General features: G+C 33.1%; 1 protein-coding gene across 2 annotated transcripts; it reads right to left on the reverse strand.

Moving 5' to 3' along the window:
* On the reverse strand, positions 1-9,057 carry LOC124847496 (uncharacterized). 2 transcript variants are annotated; one of them, XM_047325001.2, is made up of 18 exons: positions 8,728-9,057; positions 7,731-7,829; positions 7,161-7,243; positions 6,943-7,027; positions 6,759-6,845; positions 5,889-5,950; positions 5,518-5,711; positions 5,374-5,434; positions 4,810-4,987; positions 3,020-3,058; positions 2,863-2,924; positions 2,703-2,739; positions 1,729-1,778; positions 1,561-1,630; positions 906-981; positions 526-605; positions 375-443; positions 1-255 (listed from the first exon to the last, which is right to left on the reverse strand). In XM_047325001.2, the coding sequence occupies exons 1-18, from the start codon at positions 8,797-8,799 to the stop codon at positions 196-198; spliced, it is 1,464 nt and encodes a 487-aa protein (XP_047180957.1). In that variant the 5' UTR covers positions 8,800-9,057; the 3' UTR covers positions 1-195. The 2 variants fall into 2 exon arrangements, with proteins under 2 accessions (XP_047180957.1, XP_087969403.1); XM_088113277.1 differs by lacking the exon at positions 8,728-9,057 and having other exon boundaries at positions 7,204-7,243; positions 7,731-7,832.
* Between the last annotated feature and the right edge of the window lie 17,137 nt (positions 9,058-26,194).

Genomic DNA, 26,194 nt, shown 5'->3' on the forward strand with positions numbered 1-26,194 from the left:
TAACTCAACCATTAATTATATATACTAGAAAAAGTGGGTTCAATCCTATGTTACACAAAAATGACCTCATCAACAGTTATTTACGAGGACGAAGAATATTGAGTGACTTGTAAATTAATTTGCAATGAACAAATGTTCATTTACATTTAACAAATATTCAATCGCAATAATAATGGAAGCCCTTCAAAGCTTGTCTTACTGAATTCTGCAGCCTTGTTCTTCTTGTCGGAGAAATATCAGGCCCCGTCTAATCCTCTACAAAGAAAAGGATCAAGAAATGTCTTTTATATGGTAACAAGCAAGCGTTGTATAACTACATTCAGAAACATAGAATTCAGCTGCAGAATAAAATGCATGTTAAAAAAGCCTAATACCTCCGTGGTATCTCTGATGCGTAGGAGATCCAATCTGTCCGCAGGCCTCCTATTGGAGAGGGTACAAAGCTGCAATCAAAGCCTAAATTAGTACAAAGCAATAAAAATAGTGAATAGGTGGTGTTTTCACTCACAAAGAAAAAACAGTTACCCAAAAACTAAAGCGCTCAGGGTCTTTTAATGAGGGCATCATTACTTCAATACTGGCGAGTCTCTCAAGTTTTCTTTGATCTGTATCACATTTCAGTAGTTTAGTAGTATTGGAACAGTTCATTGTCATTTGTAAAGGTGCAAAAAGGAAAAATAAGGTCACTCCCACTCAATAAAAATACCATAACAAAAACTATAGCATCACCAGAAAAAAAAAACAAATTTCTGTGACGGTGCAGGAAATATTGGTTCAGGTACTGCCCCCACCCCAAATTTTGTCAAAAGAAAAGGGTGATAACCAGCATATCTTGGTTTTAACTATATAACCAAAGTACAAAGGAGTCCTGGGTAAACATCATATACTTATGGTTTAGGAAATACCATGTCCTGCTGCTTCTTTAGCTCTTGCTATCCATGATCGAGCACTTTCGGCTGCATTACATGTCAATTCCAGTAACTGGGACCACAGAAGAAGTTATTACTTAGAATGGTCCATTGTTGCAGTACAATGCATTCAATACAAAGAGTCATCAAATTATGGTTAAGCTTTAACATTAAAAAACAAAGCATCAAGAAATATAAATTTTGTAAGGAAATCAAAGATCTCTTAATTCAAACCAATATGGGTAGTTTGCATGATCCTAAGCTCAAACACCATTTCCTCCCTTGTAAACCCAAAAAACATTTAGATCTCATCAAGTTTCCATTATTTCACAATTTGGTCATAACAGAATGAAAACTATTTGTTGCAGCAAAGCCGAAGTCAATCAAATTACAAACAATTCATTAATTAAATTAAATTTATAAACTCAAGAATGAAATTTTTACATTTCATCCATAATAACTTGTGACACCATTCTTTACTGAACTGTTAAATTTGCCAGTCTATTAACAGGAGTATTATCCACCACTCTATCGTATGAAGCCTGTTCACTTCAAGCTTATACATATATGCTGATAGTTCAATAATCTAGCATGCTATCAACATGACAGTGAGCTTATGAACACATTCATACCAAAATTTAAGTGAACTTACAGTATCTCTTTCACTAGTTCCTTCTGGTGGCAAAATATCCTGTATCCACTCAACCTCTGCAACCCGATACCTGCATACAACATTAAGAAATAAGACCATGTTTCCATGAAAGAGAAAGTCATATCAACAGCAAGAATTTGTGAAACATAACACCCAGAGACAACTCACCCATCTTGATCCCATGATCGGATGATTCGAAATCTCCTACGACTTTCAATCTGCATGTAGCAATACTTTCTTACACTTTTGAATATTTACAATAAAATTAAAGAAAAAACAAGTCTATTGTAATAGAATAAAGGTTAGGATAAAAAATTCTTAGGAGCCTCCAGTATCCTAGGACAACTAACACCAGTCCAGCAGTGAGAAAATAAAATGAGAAACAACGAGATGACTACTGATAGTTAGAGTGAACTTGTACAACTAGCCAATTGACCACAATATACTCAACTCCTTCAGGCAAGCATGTATAAACAAGAAAAGTTGTAGATTTCAATAAATTTCTTTCAGTCTTTGTCAAAATTCTCAGAAATTTTTACAAGGTAAGAACAGTGTAGCAGTCAGAATCATGACAAAATCTAGATTTTTGCTTTGTAATCAATAGTTAATAATTTTACAATCAACAAAAGACTTGTAAGTTAAAGACTACCCAAGCCTTATACGTTATATTTCTTTCATGTATTTAGTCAATGTGAGACTAAATGACCACTGATAGGTTTGATACAGTTTACAAAAGAAGGAAAAAAGAAGGTAGTTAGTACATTTGTAATTACATAACTGTAACAGACTATTATAAATAGTCTTATTAGGAGGTGAGCAGGCAGTTTTGGAGTATTTTGTAAAGGGAAAAGTTAGGAGAGACAGGCCCTCTCGAAAGATCTTGAAAATTGTTCATTATTGGTTCCTGTTCTTACCACATTGGTAGAACAGTGCTGTTTGGTTTCTTAGTGAACATCCAAGAATCTGTCTTGGAGTTCTCTTGTAAAGTATAGGTACCTATCAACCACCCTTGAGGATACAATTAATACAGGCCCAAAAGAGTCCACAACTACAGCAAGCAAGGGATTACAACAATTAAGGAAGCTTGTAAGATGTAGGCTGAAGTATACATAAATGCATTGAGAAATCAGTTAAATTCTCACCTCTATATAAAAACGACCATCTGGAAGTGGTTCACACCTACAGCATCATAAAAGATATTATTTCAAGCAAGTGACATACATGAGAATGGAATTCATAAGGGGAAGGGCATATGCATTTAAGATTTTCTTATTTTCACATAAAACAATGCCAAGCACCTACTCGGTGATTTCCACTTCACAGGCAAACTCGGCTAAAGAACCTGATGAAGAATCAAGTATAGCCTACAAGATAAAAAGACAAGTCACACAGTAACAGACAGAAATGGCCAGTGCTGTATAGCAATAAAGGGAAGAAAAGGGATATGTGAATAATCTACCATTCCCATCCGATGATTGCCTTCCATTATTCTTCTTACCTGTTTTATTTAAAAATATATAATAAATAAATCAGAGATATGAATATGATGACATTCAGAGTTTCATACTATCTGATACTAGTAGTATGTACAATCTATAATTAAGTTAATGGATTAAATATGCCAAATAAATCCCAGATTAGTATTCACTAACAGCTTCGGTGAAAAATTGAAAACGATAAATATAGCTCCCACACAACATATAACCAGTTACCAGTCCATTCACTGCCCTCCAAGTGTTGCAATCTCGCATTGATGTTTGTACAAGAGTAGAAGGATAATATATTAAGAGCACAATTTGTCCACTACTGTACAATTATTTTAAAGTGTAAATTACACTTTATCCCCTGATAGTTTTACAGGTTCAACTTACCCTCCAATACTTTTTGGACAACTGAACTCCTCAAAGATTTGGGTTAAAGTGAAAATTGTTATATTCATAATTAAAATCATGATTAAAAGGCCTAAACCAATAGGTAAATTAAGCAAAGATAAGAGAATTTGATTTTCACTTTAAACGAAACAATATTTGTCATTCACTATAATACATTATAAGAAACTGTTTCATGAAAATTTACTGTATACAAATAAGAATATTTTCAGCATTTTCACAGAAAAAAAATGTTAATTTTCTTCATACATTTTGTCAAAAGCAACAGTTTTTTTCAAATTTGATATCTAACTAAAAGAAAATAAGAAAAAGAACGTCCCACTGAAAATGTCCACCAGCATCCACCTGGCATAGCTAAACACCATTAAACATTTCATTAAACTGATAACACTACTAAACACTTGGGAGGCCTATTTAACTACTACTGCCCCATATACAAATTGGTAAATTGCATACAATCATGTTGGGTATGAATGAACTTAACTTGATTATCAGATTTTAGATCATAAGTTCATATCCCTAACCCATACCCATTTTGGGTGAAAAATATCTACTAATTCTTTTATTTCTGTTAGTAAGATGAAGAGTTGGCCTAAAAAGTAGATTCTAGTGTTAAAAGGGCATCGTGAATAATTCCAATGATAGGGATTCACTGACATTCCTAGTACAGCAAATGCTACCATTCATACAAACGTACTCAATTCAATGAAATTGTTTGATAATAACGGGGGCCTTCTATAGTTTTGCAAATGAGTTATTTCTTGGTTTTGTCTTGAATTCATTTACTTGTAACCACTTCTGAGGCAAAGTTAGCACCACCAGACATTTTAATAACCTCATAACCTTATTCCACAAATACAGTATGATAACTGTATTCCCACATTAATCTACTCTTAACCACTTGTAAGACCGTATTACAATTAGACAAATCAATAACCTCATGACACTAATAACCACATTTGAGACATTTAACAATTAGTTCCATGATTAGTCAAGCACATTTCGATAATTGTCTACAAAATCAAAGTAACCATTTTAAGGCAAAGTGGTTACCATATTTACACTAGTAGTTAAAACCATGCGTGATAGGTGGACACAGGTAGGAGAAATCCAAACTGTGAGTTGATCACTAAAGAAAAATCACCTATGCTTTTTGAATATTTATAATAAAGCAAAGAGTTTAATTGGTATTTCCTCCCTCCAAGTCCCAAGTACTAACCAACATTAGGCACATCCACCTGAAAAGACCCTACTGTTTCTTAACGACAAACCATAAGAAAACTAATCACCAACTGGCACATTCAAGATATATTATATTTCAATATTTTCTAGTAACTATCAACATCTGTTACCAACTCACCATGAGTCTATATCGAGGTTCAAATATATTGAGCGGAAACCTTTGACATGGTATGACAACATCCATGACAAAAAGGGGGAGTAAATCAACACCAGTGTTGGTTAAGCCATCCTGCTCTTGCTTCCTTTCAGCATATTCCTCAGGAAAGTTCTTTTGTATGATGTTCTTCAGTGTCACACTGAAACAATTGACAAGATATATTAGTAAAGAGTAAATGAAATTTGTTAGAATTTTTATGTGACCAAAATATTGGAAGATTAAACTGACTAACACATACTAATAAGCCCAGAAGAATGCAAGTTATAGGTACCAAAGAGCTTCACTAATAACCAGAATGGTGTTCAAATCACGCATTTTTTTTGTCCTTTAAATTTGGGGGCAAACATTGTCTCAATTTCATTAAGTAACTTCCTACTGCAATGTGTTTGGCTGGCTTTCAACCTACTATAGTTATAACAGTGACTAACTATCCCACTATAAACTACAAGAAAAATAAAGTAACCCAAATCTTTCATGAAGTTTCCATATAACATTAGGGCATTGTAGAGACTGCAGACAACTCACCTGATGGAACATGTTCTGGGACTAATAAACAGAACTGTCCTGCACAATGGGCATCTGTTTCCTAACACATCAGGACAAAAATCAACACGGCACAGAATATATCAATCACCGTAGAAAATATAATCAACAGAAGATATCACTAACCACGATCCATTGACTGAAATAGACATGAACGACAAAAAGAATGTCCACAAGGGGTTGTGACAGGTTCGTACAATAACTTCAGGCAGAGAGTGCAATCAAAATCATCATTACGCTCAGGCTGTCCATGTGTACTCATCCCTGTTGAACTAGATGAAACTCTTTCTAAATTTTGAAGAGATTCCCGAAGAGATTTACTACATGATATTGAAAGAAATGAAAAATAAAAAAATTTGTCACTTGTGATATAGTACGATAAATGACTATTGCAAAAGCTCTATATTTAGATATTCCATATAAATTTAGAAAACAGGTTTACACAACAGAAATACACACATATATAAAAGAAGGCAAGACTTGCAAATGTGTAATACCTAAAAGGATCAACTTGAAGGCCTGAAAGAATAACATCCCGGGCCTTTTCGTATTTCTCTAACTGTGAATTTAATACAATATCATATCAAGTTACATTCAAAATGAACATCATAACATAACATAGAAGTAGGGAAGAGAGACATATGTTAGGACTTGAGAAAACGATATGAAATTGACCATGGGCAAACACACACAAGTTGACATAACTTAGTGTTTTGTATAGAAACTTAGAAATCGTAAAGCACATACACAATAGAAGTCACTTATGGTATCTGGCTTTATACAAACTATGTCAGTTCCACTTCCGCACCTCCAAAGTTTAAACTCAGATCAATGAATCATAATAATAACGACTCTAATTAAAGTTGTCTACATAAACCATAGAAGACCCAGAACTTAACAAAAGTACATTTATAAATGTATAAAAATGTAAATAGGCATCTTTAGAATCAAAGTCGCCCAGTTTATTTGGTTTATTTGAAGAAAAACCCAAATAATTTGAATTACTTTCTTTCTGGTAGGTTTCTGAAAGAATTAACCGCATACTGTAAAGGTTCCTTCTATCTCAAAGAATTTCCCAGAATCACAGGCTATAAGTTATAACCAAAAACATTTGGGAATGTCCCTTGTTCATTTTATTCACCATAATATTAGCATGTCCATCTCTACACTTGCCCTTCACTTGAGTTCCCCATGAAGTAGGTACAGTCAAAAGGTGGGAGAACACTCCTGAACCCTAACATGTGTTAAAACACCAACGCATAGGAAGGAAAAACAATTATAGGATAATATACTTCATTTAAAAACATCAGGGGCTACCCCAACAAGTTCAAAAGAGATTATATGGCAATGCAGCATAAGAGGCTTACCAGGAGAAGAGCATTGGCCTTTAAAAGATATGGTTTTGCTGCATTACTTTGGAGTTCAACAAGCTTCTCAGCATCCTTCAAAGCCAACTGGAAATGGTTGTCACGAATCAGCTTAATATGAGCATATCAATTTATAAATACTATCATATATCCACTCGATAAACATTATGCAAAATAGACATACTTCAGCAAGTGTTGTGGGTTCAAGTCCACTCAAAGGCCTACATTCTGAAGATGATGGTGTTCTGCGCATGAAATATTGGCTAATCCTGATTGAAAATATCATGATTGCCATGAGACCACTGAACTATAAGAAACTGAAGCAAAATTATTTGGAAGATGATCAAGCAACTATGTTTGTAAATGAGCAATTCAAAACAAAATTGTTACACAGTGCTTAACCTAATATAAGCTGCACTTCGATTGCTGAGGATGATTGGATCACCTGATTTGATGTTATTGGCTCTTGAGTAATAATTGATTGCCTGAAATAATGGCGAATGCAACATAGTAAAGACATTGTATAAGCATCAAATTCATTGAGTGTGAAATACTTCCACAACATCCCTTTATTATGTTATGCAATAAGGCTAGTAATGAATGAGAATTGCATCTTTGTCCAAATTTGAGGAGTGTTTTTCAGAAATAAAGAATTTATGAAGTGGGAAAACATAAAGAACGCCCAAAAAGAGGAAAAGACTTAAGCATGACATTTGATGTTTCTCAAGAAAAGCATGAAGAAAAAGCCGTGAATTGACTGTTTGTCACGATAATGGACTAATTATATTATATTAAGCAGGGTTTGTTGCCAACACCAACTCAATTAACTGCCATCTAACAAGCCAGCAGACATGAGAATCAAACTCCAGAAAAGTGCTTACTGAAACCATGTAATATGTGCAGTCGGAGAATATCAATGAAAACCCCCCACCCAACTCACCCTAAAAAGAGTGTATATATTAGCAAACGAACCTCTTCCAATCTGTTCCCTCGAAACGCAGCATTGCCATTCTGCACAAGCTCGTACACGTAATGTAGTGTGTCCCATGACAAATCTTCTGATTTATTTTCCTGCAACCCAGCCAAAGTTCAGAGGTCACAATCAAACTTATAAGAGAGGAGCTACCAAATGCTCAAATGAGCCTATGGTCCTAGTTAGATGAATTTCTCCACAAGAATTCACAGAAGAGATAAAACAATGAAAATGAACTAAGTTTCGCTTATGAGTTAAAATCAACTTATGCACTCCGAATTCTCCCATTTAACTTCTTCAAAAAATAACAGAAATCATAAGTCGATGTCCTCTTATTCATTTTAGCTTCTTATTTTCTACTCCTACAAGTGCTAAACCTAAACAGGTCAATATCAAACAAAGAAGACAAAAAAATCTCATCTGATTATCAGAAAGTTATATTCAAAACACTGTGATTGCCAACACCAAGAGTGCGAGGAAGGAACCGATGTTTTTGAAAACAGAAAATTAAGTACGTTAATAAAACCGAATTTAGATACATAAATGGTTAAAAGAATAAAAACCGAAACACATTTAAAGTGTCTTTTCCTGTCCTCGGATTCACCACCTGAGAGTTAAGAGTTAAAGGGAAAAAAGTAAATCGAGGAAACAAGAGGACTTGTCTTTTGGCATGTCCTTCGCAGCTAGTGGACACGAAAAGAGGAAAGAGGCAAACAAAAGAAACAAGTCGGAAGAAAAAAAAGCTGTGCACAGCTACACAGTGAAGTAAAAACAAGCAAACGAAACGGAAAAAAAAAATCAGCAAGCAAAATAAAAAATCACGAATCCTCCACTCGAGTTCAATCGAATTCCAAAAATCACGAACACTAAAAGGAAAAGACACGCACGCAGACATTGATGGAAGGACATTCGTAAAACGTGACCTAAAAGTGAAAAGAGCGAAAAGGAGAAGTGATCGCGGAGAAGCAATGCGCGTGTGAGAGAAGAGGAACTGACCAAAACGTAGTCGTCGACGTCGCGGAGGATTTGGTCGAGGGAAGAGGAAGAAGGGGAAAGAGAAGAAGCCATAGAGAGAGCGTTAGAGAAGAGAAGAGAAGAGAGTGAGAAATGGAAAACTGATGTTATGTTTATGTGTTATGTAATGATATGATGATGATGATTAGGATTTGGGTAGTTAGGGGCATCGTGTTCGTGCGTGGCTCCTTCGTTGCATACACGGACCAAAATCCACTACGTCTACTAGTGTTGGTGGGAAGAAGCGGGCAATTGAAAGTTGAAAATGAGAGAAGAAAACCAATGCGGATAGATAGGGTCGTTTGGTTTGTGTCAGAAGGGTTTGGCTTTCAAAATTAAAGTTATACGTGGAAATATATATACCCCGTGTGATGTGTGGAGATTGTGGGTGTGTTGGGACCTTCTGTTTGGACCTCAATGGAAGGAGTGGCGCACCCAAGCCATTCAATTTTTATGCATAGTTTCTATCACTTTGACCCACGCCTCTATTTTACATCATCTGTAAAATTCATTTACTTCCATATATATTTATTTCATCTTTCAAACCTTGCGTAAATTTATTTACACCAAAAACATTTCCTAATTAAAAATTTGAGGTGGTTGACTATCTCATTTCCTTTCAACAGTTACTGACTAAATAAATAATCAGTGGTGTGAGTCAGAGAGGCCTTGGGGTGAAAATAAATTATTTTTTCTAATAAAATATTTTTCTTTTATTTTTTTTATTCTTAGTGTAGTATCTCTAGAGTATATCTATATTTGTATAACTATTTTATGTCTAACATATAAATAAAATTGACATTTTTAACTTACTTTTGAAATATCATTGAAAAACTTAAATCATTAATGATATTAGTATATACTCTAATGAAATACATTGAATTCTTTTATACAAAGGTAACTATGGTTAAATGCATTGAGAATGGATAAGAATTTGTGCGCGAGTGAGTCGGAAAGAGAGTGAGCGTTCACGACACGCCATTTAGTTGAAGATTTTAATCATATTTTGATTAGGTTAGTTTGAATAATAAATTCTGAAAAACGAATATTTAATTCTAAAATTGTCTTAATTCTTATTATTATATTCAATTTTTTAGATCTCAATTTTACCTATCAAAAAATTTAACTTTTCATTTTAAAAGTCTTAAACATTGCTTATTTTTTTATCAACTATATCCATTATGAATAATAAACTTAAGAAACTTTTAATTGAGATGAGTTAAGTTGTTTAGAAATTTAAAACGTTAAATTTAAAAAAATTTAATAAAAAAAATAAATTAATGTATTTTTAAAGTTGAGAGAGACTTGAGTGGAGAAAAATTAATTTCAATTTAATTGAAAATTAAGGGATAAAATCATGTTGAAATTTAAAATATAATAAATTATGTTAAAATGAAATGTAAGTTAGTATTTAAAATAAAAAAATTATAAAATTATATTATAATAAAATAAGTATGGCAAAAAATTAGTTTAAATAAATTGAGAATGAATTATCACTTTAAATAAAAATATGATTATTATTATTATGAAATGTAATTTATTATTTAAAATTAAAAAAATATTAAATTAAAATAGTTTTATATAAAATAAATTAAGTAATAATTTAAATTAGTGAAGTTATATTAAATTAATATTTAGTTATTTAAAAGCAAAAAATAGTGTTAAAGAGAAAATTATTCTTATAATTTAACATATAACTCTACGTAAATCATTACAAATCACTTTATATTTAAACAACTTTAACATTCACAAATCACTTCATCCACATCACCCCAAGCAAAACAATAAATATATAATTACAATTCTTTAAATTATTTTAAACAAAAATGCAAAATGTTTTATATTTCATATAGTATTTTTTTTATTTCATTCCAATAAGTTTCGGATACCATAATTAATTACCATAAGACTATTTCGGTCTAATCAGTAGTTATGAACTGAAATTCCATATTTGTATTAAATGTTCTTACTTGAGTATTTGATTGTATTGCCACCTGCACCAATTGTAAAGATACACGTGATATACCAAGAAAAATTAGAGGTTTGATTTCCAATTTAAGTTGAATAAAAATGAGAGTGAAAATTGGAATGGGTGAAATTTGAGTGGAACACGATTAAGAAAAAAATCGTAGTATTTTGTGGATGAGAAGGATACAGCGCAAGCCGTGTTTTATGCTCTTTGACTTTGGAAATTGGAACGGCAACCGTCGAAGGTGAGAGAAGCATTGTGACAAATCCGACAGCGTTTACCAAAGTCAGAACAAGAAACTTTTCTTCTCCCAAAAAAAACAAGAAACAATTAAAAAGACAACTTCATTTTCCTCTATTTGCACGACGAATCATGATTTCACAATCACTGATACCTTTTCCAGGTTCTTGTTTGTTTCGTAATATCCTCCTTCCCTGAAAAATTGGCTGTGCCAACACTTTCCAATCCCAATATTCAATGTTTAAAGGTCTTGTTCGTTTAGGTTTAGATGGAATGGAACACTTGATACAATAACAACATTTGTTACAACTAAAGGCACACGTTTCACATAATAATCTTATTTATTCATGTGTTATAGGAAATAATATATGTACTCAACATGTCCCAGATCATCTCCGCTGCCCGGTCCGAGATCATCTTAGGACAGTAGAGATCTTCTAGTATCTACACTATATTGGCTTAGACTTTGCAAAATTTAAGATAAATGGTAATCAACAAAGGTTAACAGTTAAAACACGTTAACATATCATTAAACAAGTTAATAAAGGAGATTATTTATGTGAATGTTAGCATATCATTAAACAATGTGAGTGAAGTCTATAAATGTAATATCAATAACATTGTTCACAAAATAAATTAATTATATTCATTATTACATTATTTATTATGTGTTGATGTACACCCTTGAGAACATTGGAATACTTTTTTTATAAGCATACTCCCTCTCCCTTTAGAGTAATACCTAAATCTTGAAATATAAACTTAAGTATCAAAATGTTTTTTGTAAATACATTTATCTGAGAATGAAACAATACCTAAATCTTAAAACATATTGACTTGAAGGTTGAAGAATGTGTGTGTAAATATATATATATATATATATATATATATATATATATATATATATATATATATATATATATATATATATATATATATCGTTTAAAAAATCATTTTTCTAACGTTGAACAACTCAATTAGAAATAAAGGTGGCAAATTTGGTCCAACCCGTTACTATCCCATGAAGACAGTTTGGTCGAGTCAGCCCCTTAACATAGAATGAGCCAAAAAATAACTCGTCTCGCCTCGGACGAGCTGACAAGCCATCTTGCCCATTTTTCTTTATGCCAAACATTGCAATGAAACATGGGAACACACTGTAGATACATTGACATAAACCTAATCTTGTTAAGCATAACAATAGTCGGAGGGTTAAGATAGGCACCTTTGTAACTAAAGATCTGGATTAGATGTAATCCTAGAAGTGTAATTGAGTGAGATTGGATCTCATTCATCTTTTGGCCTCCTCACCTCGAATCCAATGTTTTATCTTTCTACAAGATCCTTATATACGAAGGTTTCAAGAGAGGATAAATTGTTGTTAGCATATGTGTTGGAAGTTCCACATCGACTAGAGATAAGGCCAAATTATAATATATAAGTGAGGTGCAAACCTCACCTTACAAGCCGGTTTTGTGGGGTTGAGTTAGGCTTAAACCCACTTTCTAATATGGTATCAGAGCCATGGTTAGAGCCTATCCTAGCGAGTTCTAAGTGGGCATTCTATTCTTCTATTCCACCCGCTATCGGGCCATTATCGGACCACCCAATTTCTACTATCACGCACGAGATGTCTATACCTCGGCATAAAGGGGATGTGTTGGAAGTTCCACATCGACTAAAGATAAGGCCAAATTATAATATATAAGTGAGGTGCAATCCTCACCTTACAAGCCGGTTTTGTGGGGTTGAGTTAGGCTTAAACCCACTTTCTAATAATATGAGGTGATCGATCACCACACTCCAAAACTAAGACCAATAAAGGTGGTGGTGGTTTTTGAAAGAATTTGAAGTGTCCCTCGTGCAATATCAAGTAACTGATCATCAATGACAATAAGTTTTAGTCTTAGAATGTTTTAGCAACAATAAAACCATTACAGAATCATGACGTGTATTTAGGGTGTAGAGAACAACCCCTAACATGGGAACAACAAAATGTAGCTAATACAGGTCACATGTTAACTCGTAGCCAATGAACTAACGGACCAAACAGGTCGAATTAATATGGTCTCACGAGTCAAAAATCTAACTCAACTCACCTATTTTTCAATGAGTTAACAATCCGACTTTTCGAGCATAACCTATTTTGTCACAAATACTCATAACAATTCTTAATGAAATTAAATTAACTTATTCAAAATTAACAAACTTTAGACTTTGATTTCTAGTAACAACTAAAAATTTATTCAATCATGTAAATATCTTTGCCCTTGAACTCAATTATTTACTAAAATTCACATTTACTACAACTTTTAGGTTACTTCACATTCAAATAAAGTCATGAGTTTATTACATCTATTACTCATTCATGTGGATTATTATGTTATAATTTAATGGTTCCATTTGTTTATAAGAATCCTTAAGAAATAAAAATACAGGTTTAGTTAATAACTTGATTTCTATATTTATATTTTTATTTGTTTTGTTCTTTATAATTTTTTTAATCAATTGAATCTTTATATCTTTTAAGTAAACTTATTAGGGTTAAATATGTTTTTAGTCCCTAAACTATTGGCCGTTTCTGGTTTTCGTCCCTCTTCCAAAGTAAGGTACAATTTGGTCCTCATTCTTTAGAAAAACGTTCGTTTTAGTCCTCAAAATTTTGTTTTTAGTCCTCGTTTTAGTCCTCAAAACGTTCGTTTTTTCGACTAAAACGAACGTTTTTTAAAGATTGAGGACTAAATTGTACCTTACTTTGGAAGAGGGACGTAAACCAGAAACGGTGAATAGTTTAGGGACTAAAAACATATTTAACCCAACTTATTATGGTATTTACCATTAAATTGGTGTTAATATTGTTTCAAAAATATCACATGTTAAAAGCTAGTTCATTTTCTATCTTAGAATCCCTTTGATTTTGATACGTGACATCTTCCAAGATAGAAGATGACTTGGATTTTGACATGTGACACCTTTTAAATGATGTTAATGTCAATATAATGAAATGAACCACATTCACTCAGTTAAAAAAATAAGAAGTCAAAAATAGTTGTTGCACTAATCATAAATGTATATCCAAATATATTTTTCCTATTTTCAACATCATTAGCATAATCATGTACAATTTATAAGATTATTTTTCTTCTATTTATTTTATAAAACAATCCAAATTACAAGTGTCTTTTAAATAATGCATAATTCGGTTTTATTTATTGTAGATGAAGTTCTTTTGGATTTGTTATAAACTAAATCACTTACTCACACTATACATGATGTGTGGTATTATTGTAGTGGCATTTTGAGGAGTCAACCATATGCTTATATGTTGTCTTATTTACTCCTTTTTCCATTGCCATCCTTTTCAATTTTCTTCAAATAATCATGAGGTTAAGATTATAATAATTAGTAAAATGAATAAATGAGACTGTAGTTCAGTTATCGAAAGCAACCGATTGATAAGCGAGAGGATTCAAGTTCGATTTTTCACAAAAGTAACTATTCATTTGTAAAATTTTTGCTAATTCGCTAGGCAAGTGAAACTCTTGTTAGACAAAAAGATTTTTTTCTTTTAAAATTCAGTAAGTTCATGTGATGCAATTTCACTAATGAGAGTAGGGATTCATTAGGCAAGAAAAGTTACAAAGAACTTGTCGAACAAGTGCGATGATTTAAAAAAAACAACAACAAAAACATGATTATTGGAGATTAGGGTAAAGTTGGATTTGGTCCATCAAATTTAAAGTAGCTATTGACCATATTTTTGCTTATAAATAGAATTAGGGTCAAGTCAAATTCTACCACTAAAGAATGTGTTAGAGGAGTAAGGAAAACAGAAGCAAACACATATAAATGAAAATGAAAAGGAGAAAAAGTAAGGAAGAAGGTGTAACTTGTAAAAGATAAGGAAACTAATTAGGTTTTAATTTTATATCATTAGTATTGATAATATGATTTTAGACGAATTTGATAATAAAAATATAGTTTATTCTAAAGTGATGAAGGTGTGAGTTTATATAAAGGTTATACTTATTCTAATAATTATTTGGTTTAATAGGTTCGGAGGTCCCTATATTTGCGGGTTCGTTTCAATTGGGTCCTTCAATTTTGGAAGTGATCAATTGGATCTCTAATTTAACAAAATTGAGTCAATAATACCCTTTCCGTTAAATGCAATGGACGGCGTTAACTTCTTAAACAGGTGGCATGCTGAGGCATCGTTCTATTTGCACCTGGCACAATTTGAGCTTAATACGTGTATTTGCACCTGGCGCAGGAGAAGAAGACCGACCCTCTTCTGTGGTAAATTCAGGTCAGTGCCGCCTCAACTCCACCGGCGTCTCCCTCCCTTCCGCCGACCTCGCACACCGTCTCGTCTCCTACATCTGCTTCAACAACCACGTCCCCCTCGCCTGGAAGCTTCTCGAGAAAGCCATGGCCGTCAGAATCCTCCCTCCCTTGCTCGCCCTCTCCCTCCTCTCCACTTGCGTACTCCCCCACCGCCACCTCCACCCCGCCGCCTACGCCCTCTACATCGATCTCCTCAACCGCCACGCCTTCTCCCTCTCGTCCAGGAATGGATCTATGAAGGATGTACTGAAAGAACAAACCTTGTCCCAGGAAGGTTCAGGATCAAACAATTTGGCGAATTTTGAAGGCGAGAGGTGACCGTCCTGGTGCGGCTGTTGATGGTTAACGGATTTATCCTCTTTCATGGTGGAAGAAGAAGCAACGAATAAGAATAAAAAACAAAGAGTAATCGGAAGTGAAAAACTTCACACAGAATTTGAGATTTCGACAACGCTAGAGGGTGAAAAAAGAAAATTAGGGTTTAGGATTAGAAAGGAAAAGGGAATCTGAATGCAAATTAAAAATTGCAGAAATTGGTTGTTAATGTTGCATCTGGCATTTCATCTACATTAACATCAGGGATCTCAAAGGGTAATTGTTGCATTGACCTTTTTAATTAATGGATAGAATATAGAACTATAATCTCTGTTCAAGGAATGAAATATGGAAGCAATTACGCAGAGGAAAGTGCAAGAATCTCAGATACTGGTTGCGGAGAAGGAGGAAATGATGAGGAACTTGGAGCACCGAGAAACTGAGTTCATGAGGATTCAGAGACGTAAAATTGGAATTGACGATTTCGAGCAATTGACGGTGATTGGGAAAGGTGCTTTTGGTGAGGTATGCAAAATATAATCTGCATAAACATTTGGTTCCTTCTGAAGGTGTGGTCACTGATACCTTTGAGAAAATATAGATGAGGTTATGTCGTGCTAAAAGTACGGGAGAGATTTTTGCCATGTTTTAACGCAAAATCTATCTCTTTTTCCCCTAAAATCTCAACAATTAAATAAGAGATTACTTCTATCTCTTTTTCCCCTAAAATCTCAACAATTAAATAAGAGATTACTTTTCTGCTGTGCCACGTATTAGTTCAAACTGTGCCACATGGAAATAAAAAAGATGTTCAGCATGCCACATGTTTAAGAAGTTAACGCCGTCCATTGCATTTAACGGAAAGGGTATTATTAACTCAATTTTGTTAAATTAGGGACCCAATTGATCACTTTCAAAATTAAAAGATCCAATTGAAACGAACCCGCAAATATAGGGACCTCCGAACCTATTAAACCTAATTATTTTAACATATTTAAAGAAAACATAAACTACTTTAAATCCTTAAAACTTTTAACAAAAATTAATGATATTACACGCTTAAATCATGAAATTATTGTTAATAATGAAAAATGGATTACATGAAGTATTTCTAATCAGATAAATATGTATATTTATTTTATAAATATATATTGATAAACTTGGAAGCAGTTAATTAAGGTAAAAAATAATAATTTAATAATTGAAAAAACATTAATAAGTTAAAAAGTGTTCATAAACTATTTTAATGTCTATTATTTTTTATTGTTATGATCAGTATTTTCGTATCTATCATAGCAAACATTAATTTATTGATAAGATCAAACAGATTAAGTTTATGGGATAAAGTAACTTCTAACCTAATATGATATAAACTTTAATGAGCCTAATAAAAGAAAATAGAAAATGATGCATGGATGGGACCATATGTGGATGTTATATGCTTTATGGATCAAATGTGTATATCCATTTGTTTTTTGTTAATATTGAACCATGTTCATTTCATACTGTCCACAAATTTTCTCTAAGTTTGGCTGATTTGGTGGATACGATAATCTAACATTTTCTTGAAAAAGGGGGAAATTAATTACTGTATTTATCATGACCAACAACCTGATAATAGCATTGCTTTGCTCATGATGATATAAGGGTTTTTATTTTAAAATTATTGATGTTTTAGAATTTAAAATCTTAACTTTTTCTTTTCTCAAATATACTCGTATTTAATATTGTGTCTTCTTCATATATCTATATATTTAAGGCCTTTTTCTATTTCTAACAGTTATTTAGAATTTTTAAAGTCTAATTATCATTATTAATGATGTATTGAATAAAGATTGTTTAGTCCAAATTTCCATTCATTAAATATTTGTTAATTAATGTGCATTATATAGCATATAAAAAATATGATATGGAAATAATAGTATGTAACATATGATAGTAGAAACTAATATTATGCATATCTTTGGTTTTGAAAAGAATAACTACGAAATATTTGTATCACATTTTCCTACTTATTAGTTAAAAAAATTAAGTATTTTTACATTTTAAGAGATTAAATAATACCTTATTATAAATTTATTCATTTTATAGAATAATATCATGAAAAATATTCATTTTGAAATATAGTTTTATCAATTATTACTTGAAGGAAATTAAAAAGAAAAGTTTTAAATAAAAGCACAACTCTTATTAATAAAGGTTCTATTTTCCCTTACCAATATTGCTCTAACAATAACGGTCAAAAGCATTTTAAAATAGTACAGAAGAGCATGGATTAAAATTTCAAAAGTAGTTTTACCAATAAAACCTTAGAAAATACTTGGTTTATGTATGAAAAGGAAAGAATCCCCAACTTTGTGAGGTTACTACTGTCTTTTCGTAGTCTTGGAAAGAAAGAAAAATAGAGAGAAAAGGAAAACAGTTAGAAATAAAAAGTTGTGCTTAGAACATGATCATGCAAGCTAATTGGAATATTGTCTCACGCAACTATGTAAAGAGACATTTTCAATCTCATTCCAAAAGGTCTCGAATGCACAAAAATTTAAATCATTTACATTTTTTTTTCTCAAAATTTTGATTAGCAGAGCAAATAAAATTTGTTTCTTCCCACTACTACTAAACATACTGGTTGAAAAGGAGGCATTGTTTTCCGAAACAAATATATGTTTTCTTCTTTTTCAAACTTTTTTTTTTATATATTTCCTCTCATTAACACGATTAGTTTCTAATAAAGAACATTTCAGTTTTATGTGCTGAGAGTTACTAATCCCTAGCATGTTAATTAATAACATTTTTGTTTAATTCTAGGAAAATTTGCATCCTATATTACGAAAATAGGCAAATTATTTTCAAAAGACGAAAATGGAGAAGTCGTGGAGGGTCCAAACGACTTCTAATGAAGAAGTCGTGCCCCCTGCAACACTTCACACTGTTCATCTGACCAGTGTTGAAATCGTGCACCCCAAAAACGACTTCATGATGTTGTAATCGATTATCAAACACTGTAATCGATTACAACATGCTGAAGTTGTGTCCCCCTGCATGACTTCCCCTTTGTAGGCAAAATTGACAGTGGTAATCAATTACACCCTTCTTGTAATCGATTACCAGGAGGTTCAGTGTGGATAAACTTTCTGGTAATCGATTACAATAATGTTGTAATTGATTACCAGAGTGTTCAGTAGGCAAAAACTCCCTGGTAAGCGATTACAACCTTGTTGTAATCGATTACTAGAGTGTTTGGGTGTTGAATGACATTTTTATTTTGTATACATTTTTCTTTTGTAGTTTGTGTTAGAGAAAAAAAAATTGTCATTATAATTTAATGAATGAAGAAAAACTTAATAAAAAAATAAAACAAAATTTATATGAAATATTAATAAGAAATATTATTAATTATTGATTGGATTACAAAATGGTAAGATTAATAAATAACTACTGACGAAATGGACAATTTCTCCTATGATGACCTTCGTTGCGGCAGTAAGAGCATTTTTTCGGCTTATATGGAGTGGATTGATCCATCTCATTACGAATCCTATTTGTAGATGGTCTTCTGGATGCCTTGCGTCGCATTTGAGGATCTGGTATGAAGTTTGGATTTGCATACGTAAACCAATAATCTTCATTTTGGATTGGGTGAAATTGTACTTCGTATGCCTTGGATACAGGATACATTGTGATGTTTTTTTTTATTGAGTAATTTTTTTTGTTGTAAAAAGTAAAATTTGTTGAGAGATGTTTTAGTAGATGTAAAAAAATTATTTATGTACTATTTAGATGTATGTAAATACCTGTATATATTTTTATATTTATTTCCTATTTATAAACTTAATTTATTGAATTTTTATGGAATTTAAAAACTAATTTTAGTAATTTAAAATGATTTATAAAATAAAAAATGAAAAAAGTGAAGTTGTAGGAGTGTACGACTTCACCAATTAAAGTCGTGTACCCCCACAATTTTACTTTTTTCATTTGTTTTTATTTAAATCATTTTTATTTACATAAATTAGTTTTTTATCTAATAAAATTCGAAAAAAATCCAAAAAAAATATCAAATAATTATAAAAAAATTCATTTCAATAAAAACAAATTTATTACAACAGGTATAACCTATTATAAACATTTAAAAAAAATAATCTACTACTTCTAATATTAATTAAAGTATTAATTAAAGTTTTGTATATGTACTTTTGACTTTGCTTTATAGATTTCCTATTCATTATGCATGTCTTCCTATTCACTATGCATGCATCTTTTCATGTCTGCACCATTATTGATTCCTTCACCCTGCACCACTTATTTTTTATTCCTGTTGTGCATCCCATCTTTTCAACCATGTGAAAGTAGGTATGTGCATCAATGCTTCGTTAATAAATTGATGGAGGGAACCTCAGAAGCATTGTATTCTCATTCTGTTTTGTTCTTGCCATCACAAAACACTTTAGTTATATTCATTTGTTTTTCATTGAAGTGGGAAAAAAATATTCCTAATGGCTTTCGGACGTCAACTTCCTGTCGATATGTCCCTTCTATGTCTTCAAGACAAACATATTGTCAAGGCAATTTGGGAAGGCACTGAAAGAGTACTTCGACAATGAAGGCATGCAATCTAGATAGTAAAACATGTCGACCAACTCGATCAAAGTGTCATGAATATACTAGAAGCAGCAGGGTTTAGCCATATTTTGAAAGTTTCAAATATGGAAATAAATCACTTACCAGTGACTGCTTTGGTTGAGAGGTGGAGAATGGAGACTCATACTTTACACTTGCCTCTTGGGGAAACTACTATAACATTGGAAGACGTTGCATTGAAACTCGGGCTTCCGATTGAAGGTCATGCTATCATTGGCATCAGTAGTGGTCCTCTAACATTTTTTTGTCAACAACTACTAGGAGATGTTCCTCCGGAGAACAATGTTAGAGGCAACATAATTAAATTGTCTTGGCTGAATAATACATTTCGCCAATTGTCTCATGATGCCACATAAGAGGTTATTCAACAATACGCTAGAGCATATATGTTGATGATAATTGGCAGCATAATCATGCCAGATACATCTGCAAGTATGGTTCATTGATGCATCTGCCCCTTTTAGCTGACTTGCAGAACGTCTCAAACTATAGTTGGGCATCTGTAGTGCTTTCGTCCTTGTACCGTGCCCTCGATCATGGTACAAGGTTGGATCAAGACAATATCAGAGGCTGCATGATATTGTTATAATGTTGGGCATGAGAAAGAATAACATGTATTTCTCCACAAATACATGAAGTCACTCAGGAAAACATTTTTGCCGGTGCTGCTTTTTCGTTGGCGAAAAGATGGTGTTGAACAACGCAGTCAATATTCCACGACACCAAAACTATACAACAATTTCGTCAAAAATTGGACGACCTCTCACCTAAACAAGTATTTAACACCTCTTACATACATACGTGTTGTCTTTTGCAATAAATGTATAAATTGTATTCTAAACAATAATTTCAATATTTTAGTTCATATGGACATCGTACAGACGTGATGATATTCGTCAGATCATTCCAGTCGAACTGCCCCCCACTTGTCAGGCAGTTGTGCCTCTAATATACTTCTTTGTTGTAGAATACCAACAATCAGAACGTGTCATGCGTCAATTTGGATTTCGACAAACTGTTCCGCAAACACCAATGAATCTAGATGACGAACATAAACATGATATGAGAGGACACGCAGATTGAAATTGGCAATAACACCATCAATAGTGGATTGCATTATGGAATGACCGTCACAATCGTGTATTTAACGGTATTCCATTCAACATAAATGGTCACTTGCGCGACGAATCCGAGTACATGCAATGGTATATAAGTCATACAATCCGCTATGTTGCTCCTATTGAAGAGTCAACGGATGAAGAGATACAACAATATCTTCATATTTTAATTTATTAAAGGTTGTTTTTTGCTGCTAACCTAACCTAAACATTGTATTCAACATGGATCCTCAACAACATTTTCAACCACAAAGGTCTTCTTCTGACCACCTACACTATCCATATCCATCTCCGTATCCAACCTTCCAACAACACATCCCACCGACATCATCATATCCTCAGGTTGGAAGCTCTTACGGATATTTTCCACCATCGACACCGTGCAATGCAGGTCCTTTAACCTTTACTGTAGGTCCTTCAACTTTTAGTGCAAGTCCTTCGTATTATTTTGGAACCTCAACAATGACTTCGTCATCTTCATATCAACACGCTTCTTCATCACAAAACGTTTATCGACTGATCCTAGATTTCCAATACCATGAACAGTCGATTCAAACTCAACACAGTGATGAAGACGAAGACACGCAGACTTCCGCACCACAACAACAATGGCGAGGGCAACGGGAACAAAGAACACCAACTTGTGGGACTGGAGGACATAGATAGATATCAACTTAATTTTTGTATAATTATGTACTTTGTATATTTTTTGTTTAATTATCAAAAAAAATTATGTCATAAATTTTTTTTGTCCTTTTCAACTCATTTTCTATGATTGGACAACACTTAACATTTTGCCACTATAAATACATGCAAACATCTTGTAGTTTTGCACACAACCTCAGAACACAACTTTCTCCTACTTCTTATTTCCTCTATAGTCATATCCAAATTCCCATTCAAGTTGAACTCATTCCAAAGTTCATCCCCTACAAGAAATGAACTCGTACGAGAATGAAATTTTTGGCATGAATGCCACTGACAGAGAAAACCTATATAATTCATACCTTGTTGCCTTATTTCAAGATGGCGAAATTAGGAATGTCGATCATGGGGTCGAATTTATATGTCAGCATCCAAAATTGTTTCGCATCCCATACGATTGCACCCACAAACTCCTTAAGGAAAAAGTTTGCATAGCGTTTGACAAACCAACTAACACAGCCATCAACAAGTTGTACTTCAACCGACCCACAATTAATGCTGATCAAACAATCTCATATGAAGAATTTAAGCTACGATCAGACGAAGATGTTAGACAAATGATAACATGTAAGTCTCAGTTTCCCGTTAACGCAGTCATAGAAATTTATGTTACATGGGTAAGATCTCTAGACCAAATCATGAGTCTTATGAATCCAAGAAATGCATCATGTTCATCTGCGACACCCACAACTGACACCCCGAACTCACCTACAATAATATATTTCGAAGGTCAACTAAAAGGTGCTAGAATCATAGAAAGTTGGTTTGGGTACGGGTTAAAATTTCGATCAGATGCAAAAGTCAACACCTCAATCAATCACAATTCAACATTCAATGAACTCCTAACTCAAATAAGTGAAATTGTCCAGTGTGGAGACAAAAAAGTTGTCACATATTCATGATACAACTTCCATTAAATGGAATAATGACATTGCACAGATAATTGGACGTTGGCAAAAAGCACAAACTATTGACAGATCTGTTAAACGTCCAAACACGTCTCAGTATATTGAACTCTTCGTCCAAACAATAAATATTTGTCCTCCAACTGACGTTGAGCACTACAAGGATCTCAAAGATTGAACTTACAAAGACGAACACGAACAAACAAAAAGAAGATTCATATTTCCAATGTCATAATAATTTCTATTGTGTAACACTTTTTATATTATTTTAAACTGTTTACAACTCTTTAAGACTACAACTTGGATGACTGTAATAATAATATGTTATGTTTCGTAATAACTTTTAAGTTTGTAATGAAGTTCCCCTTTAATATATTTCTAATTAGTGCTATCATTTCTTTTTTATTTGTATATATGTAAATACTAAATATCAATCTAAATTTAGATCCTTACTTTAATATTTGTGTACAAAGATCTTAATTTATATTCTACATCATGCAAAAAATAACAAATATATACATAAAATATATTGTACAATGAATTAAACTAAAACTAAAATAACAAACAAATGTATTTTTAAACCAAAAGGTCCTGGTAATCGAGTTTCTGTAATCCATTACCAGGTCTTTTGGCAATCGATTACAGAAACCCTGTAATCGATTATCAGAGCCTCTTGTAATCGATTACGGAAACTCTATAATCGATTACTAGCGAAACCCTACCCTATAAATTCAACTTTTTCTTTCTCCTCACGAACACCCACTCTTTCCCCTTCGATTTGCAGCTCCTCTCCACCATTACAGCACCTCCCAAACCTCTAAAATCACACATTCTTCTACTCTTTTCACTTCTAAACAACATTTTTGCACTCTCCTTTCAATTCTCTTCAATTTCCACCAATTGAAATCTCAAACGGCAGAATCTTCAAAGAGGTAAAGGGTTAAGGGCTCATCTTCTACAGCTGCAGGACGTTGATGTCGTCAACCTTCACCGATTCAAAGCTCACCCTCACCCTTACCACCACCGTCACCGACTCCAGCACACCAAAATCTGCAGTTTTCGATCCCTGCACTATTGGAAAAGTATTTCTCACTTTTTAGTGACCGTCAAGTCATTGACCCAAAACACCTAGATGAAGAATATTTCAACAGTCACAATTTTGAATTTTTTGACATGCTGAAAAATCTGGGTTTGGATGATTTTGTTTGTGATGTTGCACCCTATTATCCTGATTTAGTACGTATCTTTTATAGCAACCTCAAATTTTCTGATAATGGAACCATGAAAGACTGAGGTAAAAAATGTGAAAATGATTATCAAACCCATCTTATTAGCTACCATAGCCAACCTGCCCTCTCTTGGCTTGAAATTTGAAGGTAAATTAGTTGAGGAATGGAAGGATCAATACAATATGTAGCAAGAGACTTGATTTGTTTTCCTTACAAACCTCGTATGAGTAGAATTCTAATCGGCTCTATGAAAGCTGAGGCTAGAATATTACATTATGTTATATGTTGTGTTTTGTTTCCACGTGTTTCTAACTTTGCACAGGTTACCCAAAAAGATATACTGTTAATGTGGATTATAATGACAGCAAAGCAGATAAACTGGAGCCATCTCATTCGACATAGGATGAAGAAGGCTTTGAGGCCAGATGCTCCTTTACCATATCCATTTTTGGTCACCCGGATCCTACAATATTTTCAAATTGAATTGGATGATGAAATATATGCCCCACGTAATAGGCATTTCACAATATCAAGACAAGTGATAGAATCCTTTGGATTGACCAAAAACGCTGACAACAGATGGGTTCACAAAAATTCTCCTCATCCTCCTCCTCAACGCCATAATCAAGCATCTCCTCAACAACAACAACCACCACCACCCCGTCTTCAACAACAAACTACTTCATTTGATGACGTCATGAAGGGGATCAATGATCTCCGAACATTTGTTGGGGACAACTTCAATACTATAAACGAAAGCATTAATGCAAGATTTCAACAACTGGAGCTGAACATGGGTGCCCGCTTAGATACAATTGATGCTCGAGTTGAGCTTGTAGAGCACGACATTGACTATCTGCATCGTCATTTTGGTCTACATGGTGGATCATCTTCCTAGATACATTTCAATTTTATTGTACTTTCGATTTTTTATTTTTAGCTTTTTGCTTTTGTAATGCACTTTGAATTCAATAAAATAGTTCAAATTTCATTTATGAGTTTGCCTTATTCTTTTACTTTGTTGTATTTACATTAAAAACATTACTCTTCCTACACATAACAATACATCACAATGTCATCAATAACCATGTGTGCTTACAAATATAAAAATAATTAGGCATAAACAACCTCTAATGATGCTTTACAACAAAATAAAAATGTCATTCAACACTCAAACACTCTAGTAATCGATTACAACAAGGTTGTAATCGCTTACCAAGTTTTTGCCCACTGAACACTCTAGTAATCGATTACAACCTTGTTGTAATCGATTACTAGGAAGTTTATCCATATTGAACCTCCTGGTAATCGATTACAAGAAGGGTGTAATCGATTACCACTGTCAATTTTGCCTACAAAGGTGAAGTCGTGCAAGGGACACGACTTCAGCACGTTGTAATCTATTACAGTGCTTGGTAATTGATTACAACACCATGAAGTCATTTTTGGGGTGCACGACTTCAACACTGGTCAGATGAACAATGTGAAGTCGTGCAAGGGGGCACAACTTCTTCATTAGAAGTCGTTTGGGCCCCCCACGACTTTTCTTTCGGTCAAAATTTGTCCATTTTCGTAATATGGCACACAAATTTGCCTAGTTTAGTACAAAAGCCAATTTATTAAGATTTTGGTCTTTGTTTCTGTTCTCGTTTTTCAAGAACTTTGAAAAAAATTTGGCAAGCAAACCTAGATTTTTACTATTTGAATTTTATTTCAAGTTCTTTTAGTCGACTTTTAAGGTAATTACTTTTTTGTTCTTGTTACCTTCTTCTTCCTTTTTTTAGGTTTTTTAATAAAAATAAATTGTCATATGAGTCGTCAAAGACAATTTTTCATCGTCAAAATTAGTTCAAAATTTTGAAGATTTTTTTATTTAATTCTTGCTCAAATATAACATAAGGCAATCACATGTGAATTTTTTATGGCGATGATTTTACCCTGTTATATTATGAACATATGATATGTTAATTCTTTGCTTTT

Source organism: Vigna umbellata, chromosome 4 (assembly GCF_029865625.1).
Source record: "Vigna umbellata cultivar VRB3 chromosome 4, Vumbellata_1.0, whole genome shotgun sequence".
Classification (NCBI taxonomy): domain Eukaryota; kingdom Viridiplantae; phylum Streptophyta; class Magnoliopsida; order Fabales; family Fabaceae; genus Vigna; species Vigna umbellata.

Coding starts and splice junctions, on each gene's coding strand:
- LOC124847496 (XM_047325001.2), bottom strand. CDS start 8,799: ATGGCTTCTTCTCTTTCCCCTTCTTCCTCTTCCCTCGACCAAATCCTC. Junction 4,988..5,373: donor CCCAGAACATGTTCCATCAG/GTGAGTTGTCTG, acceptor CAATTGTTTCAG/TGTGACACTGAAGAACATCA. Junction 2,740..2,862: donor TGTGAAGTGGAAATCACCGA/GTAGGTGCTTGG, acceptor ATGATGCTGTAG/GTGTGAACCACTTCCAGATG.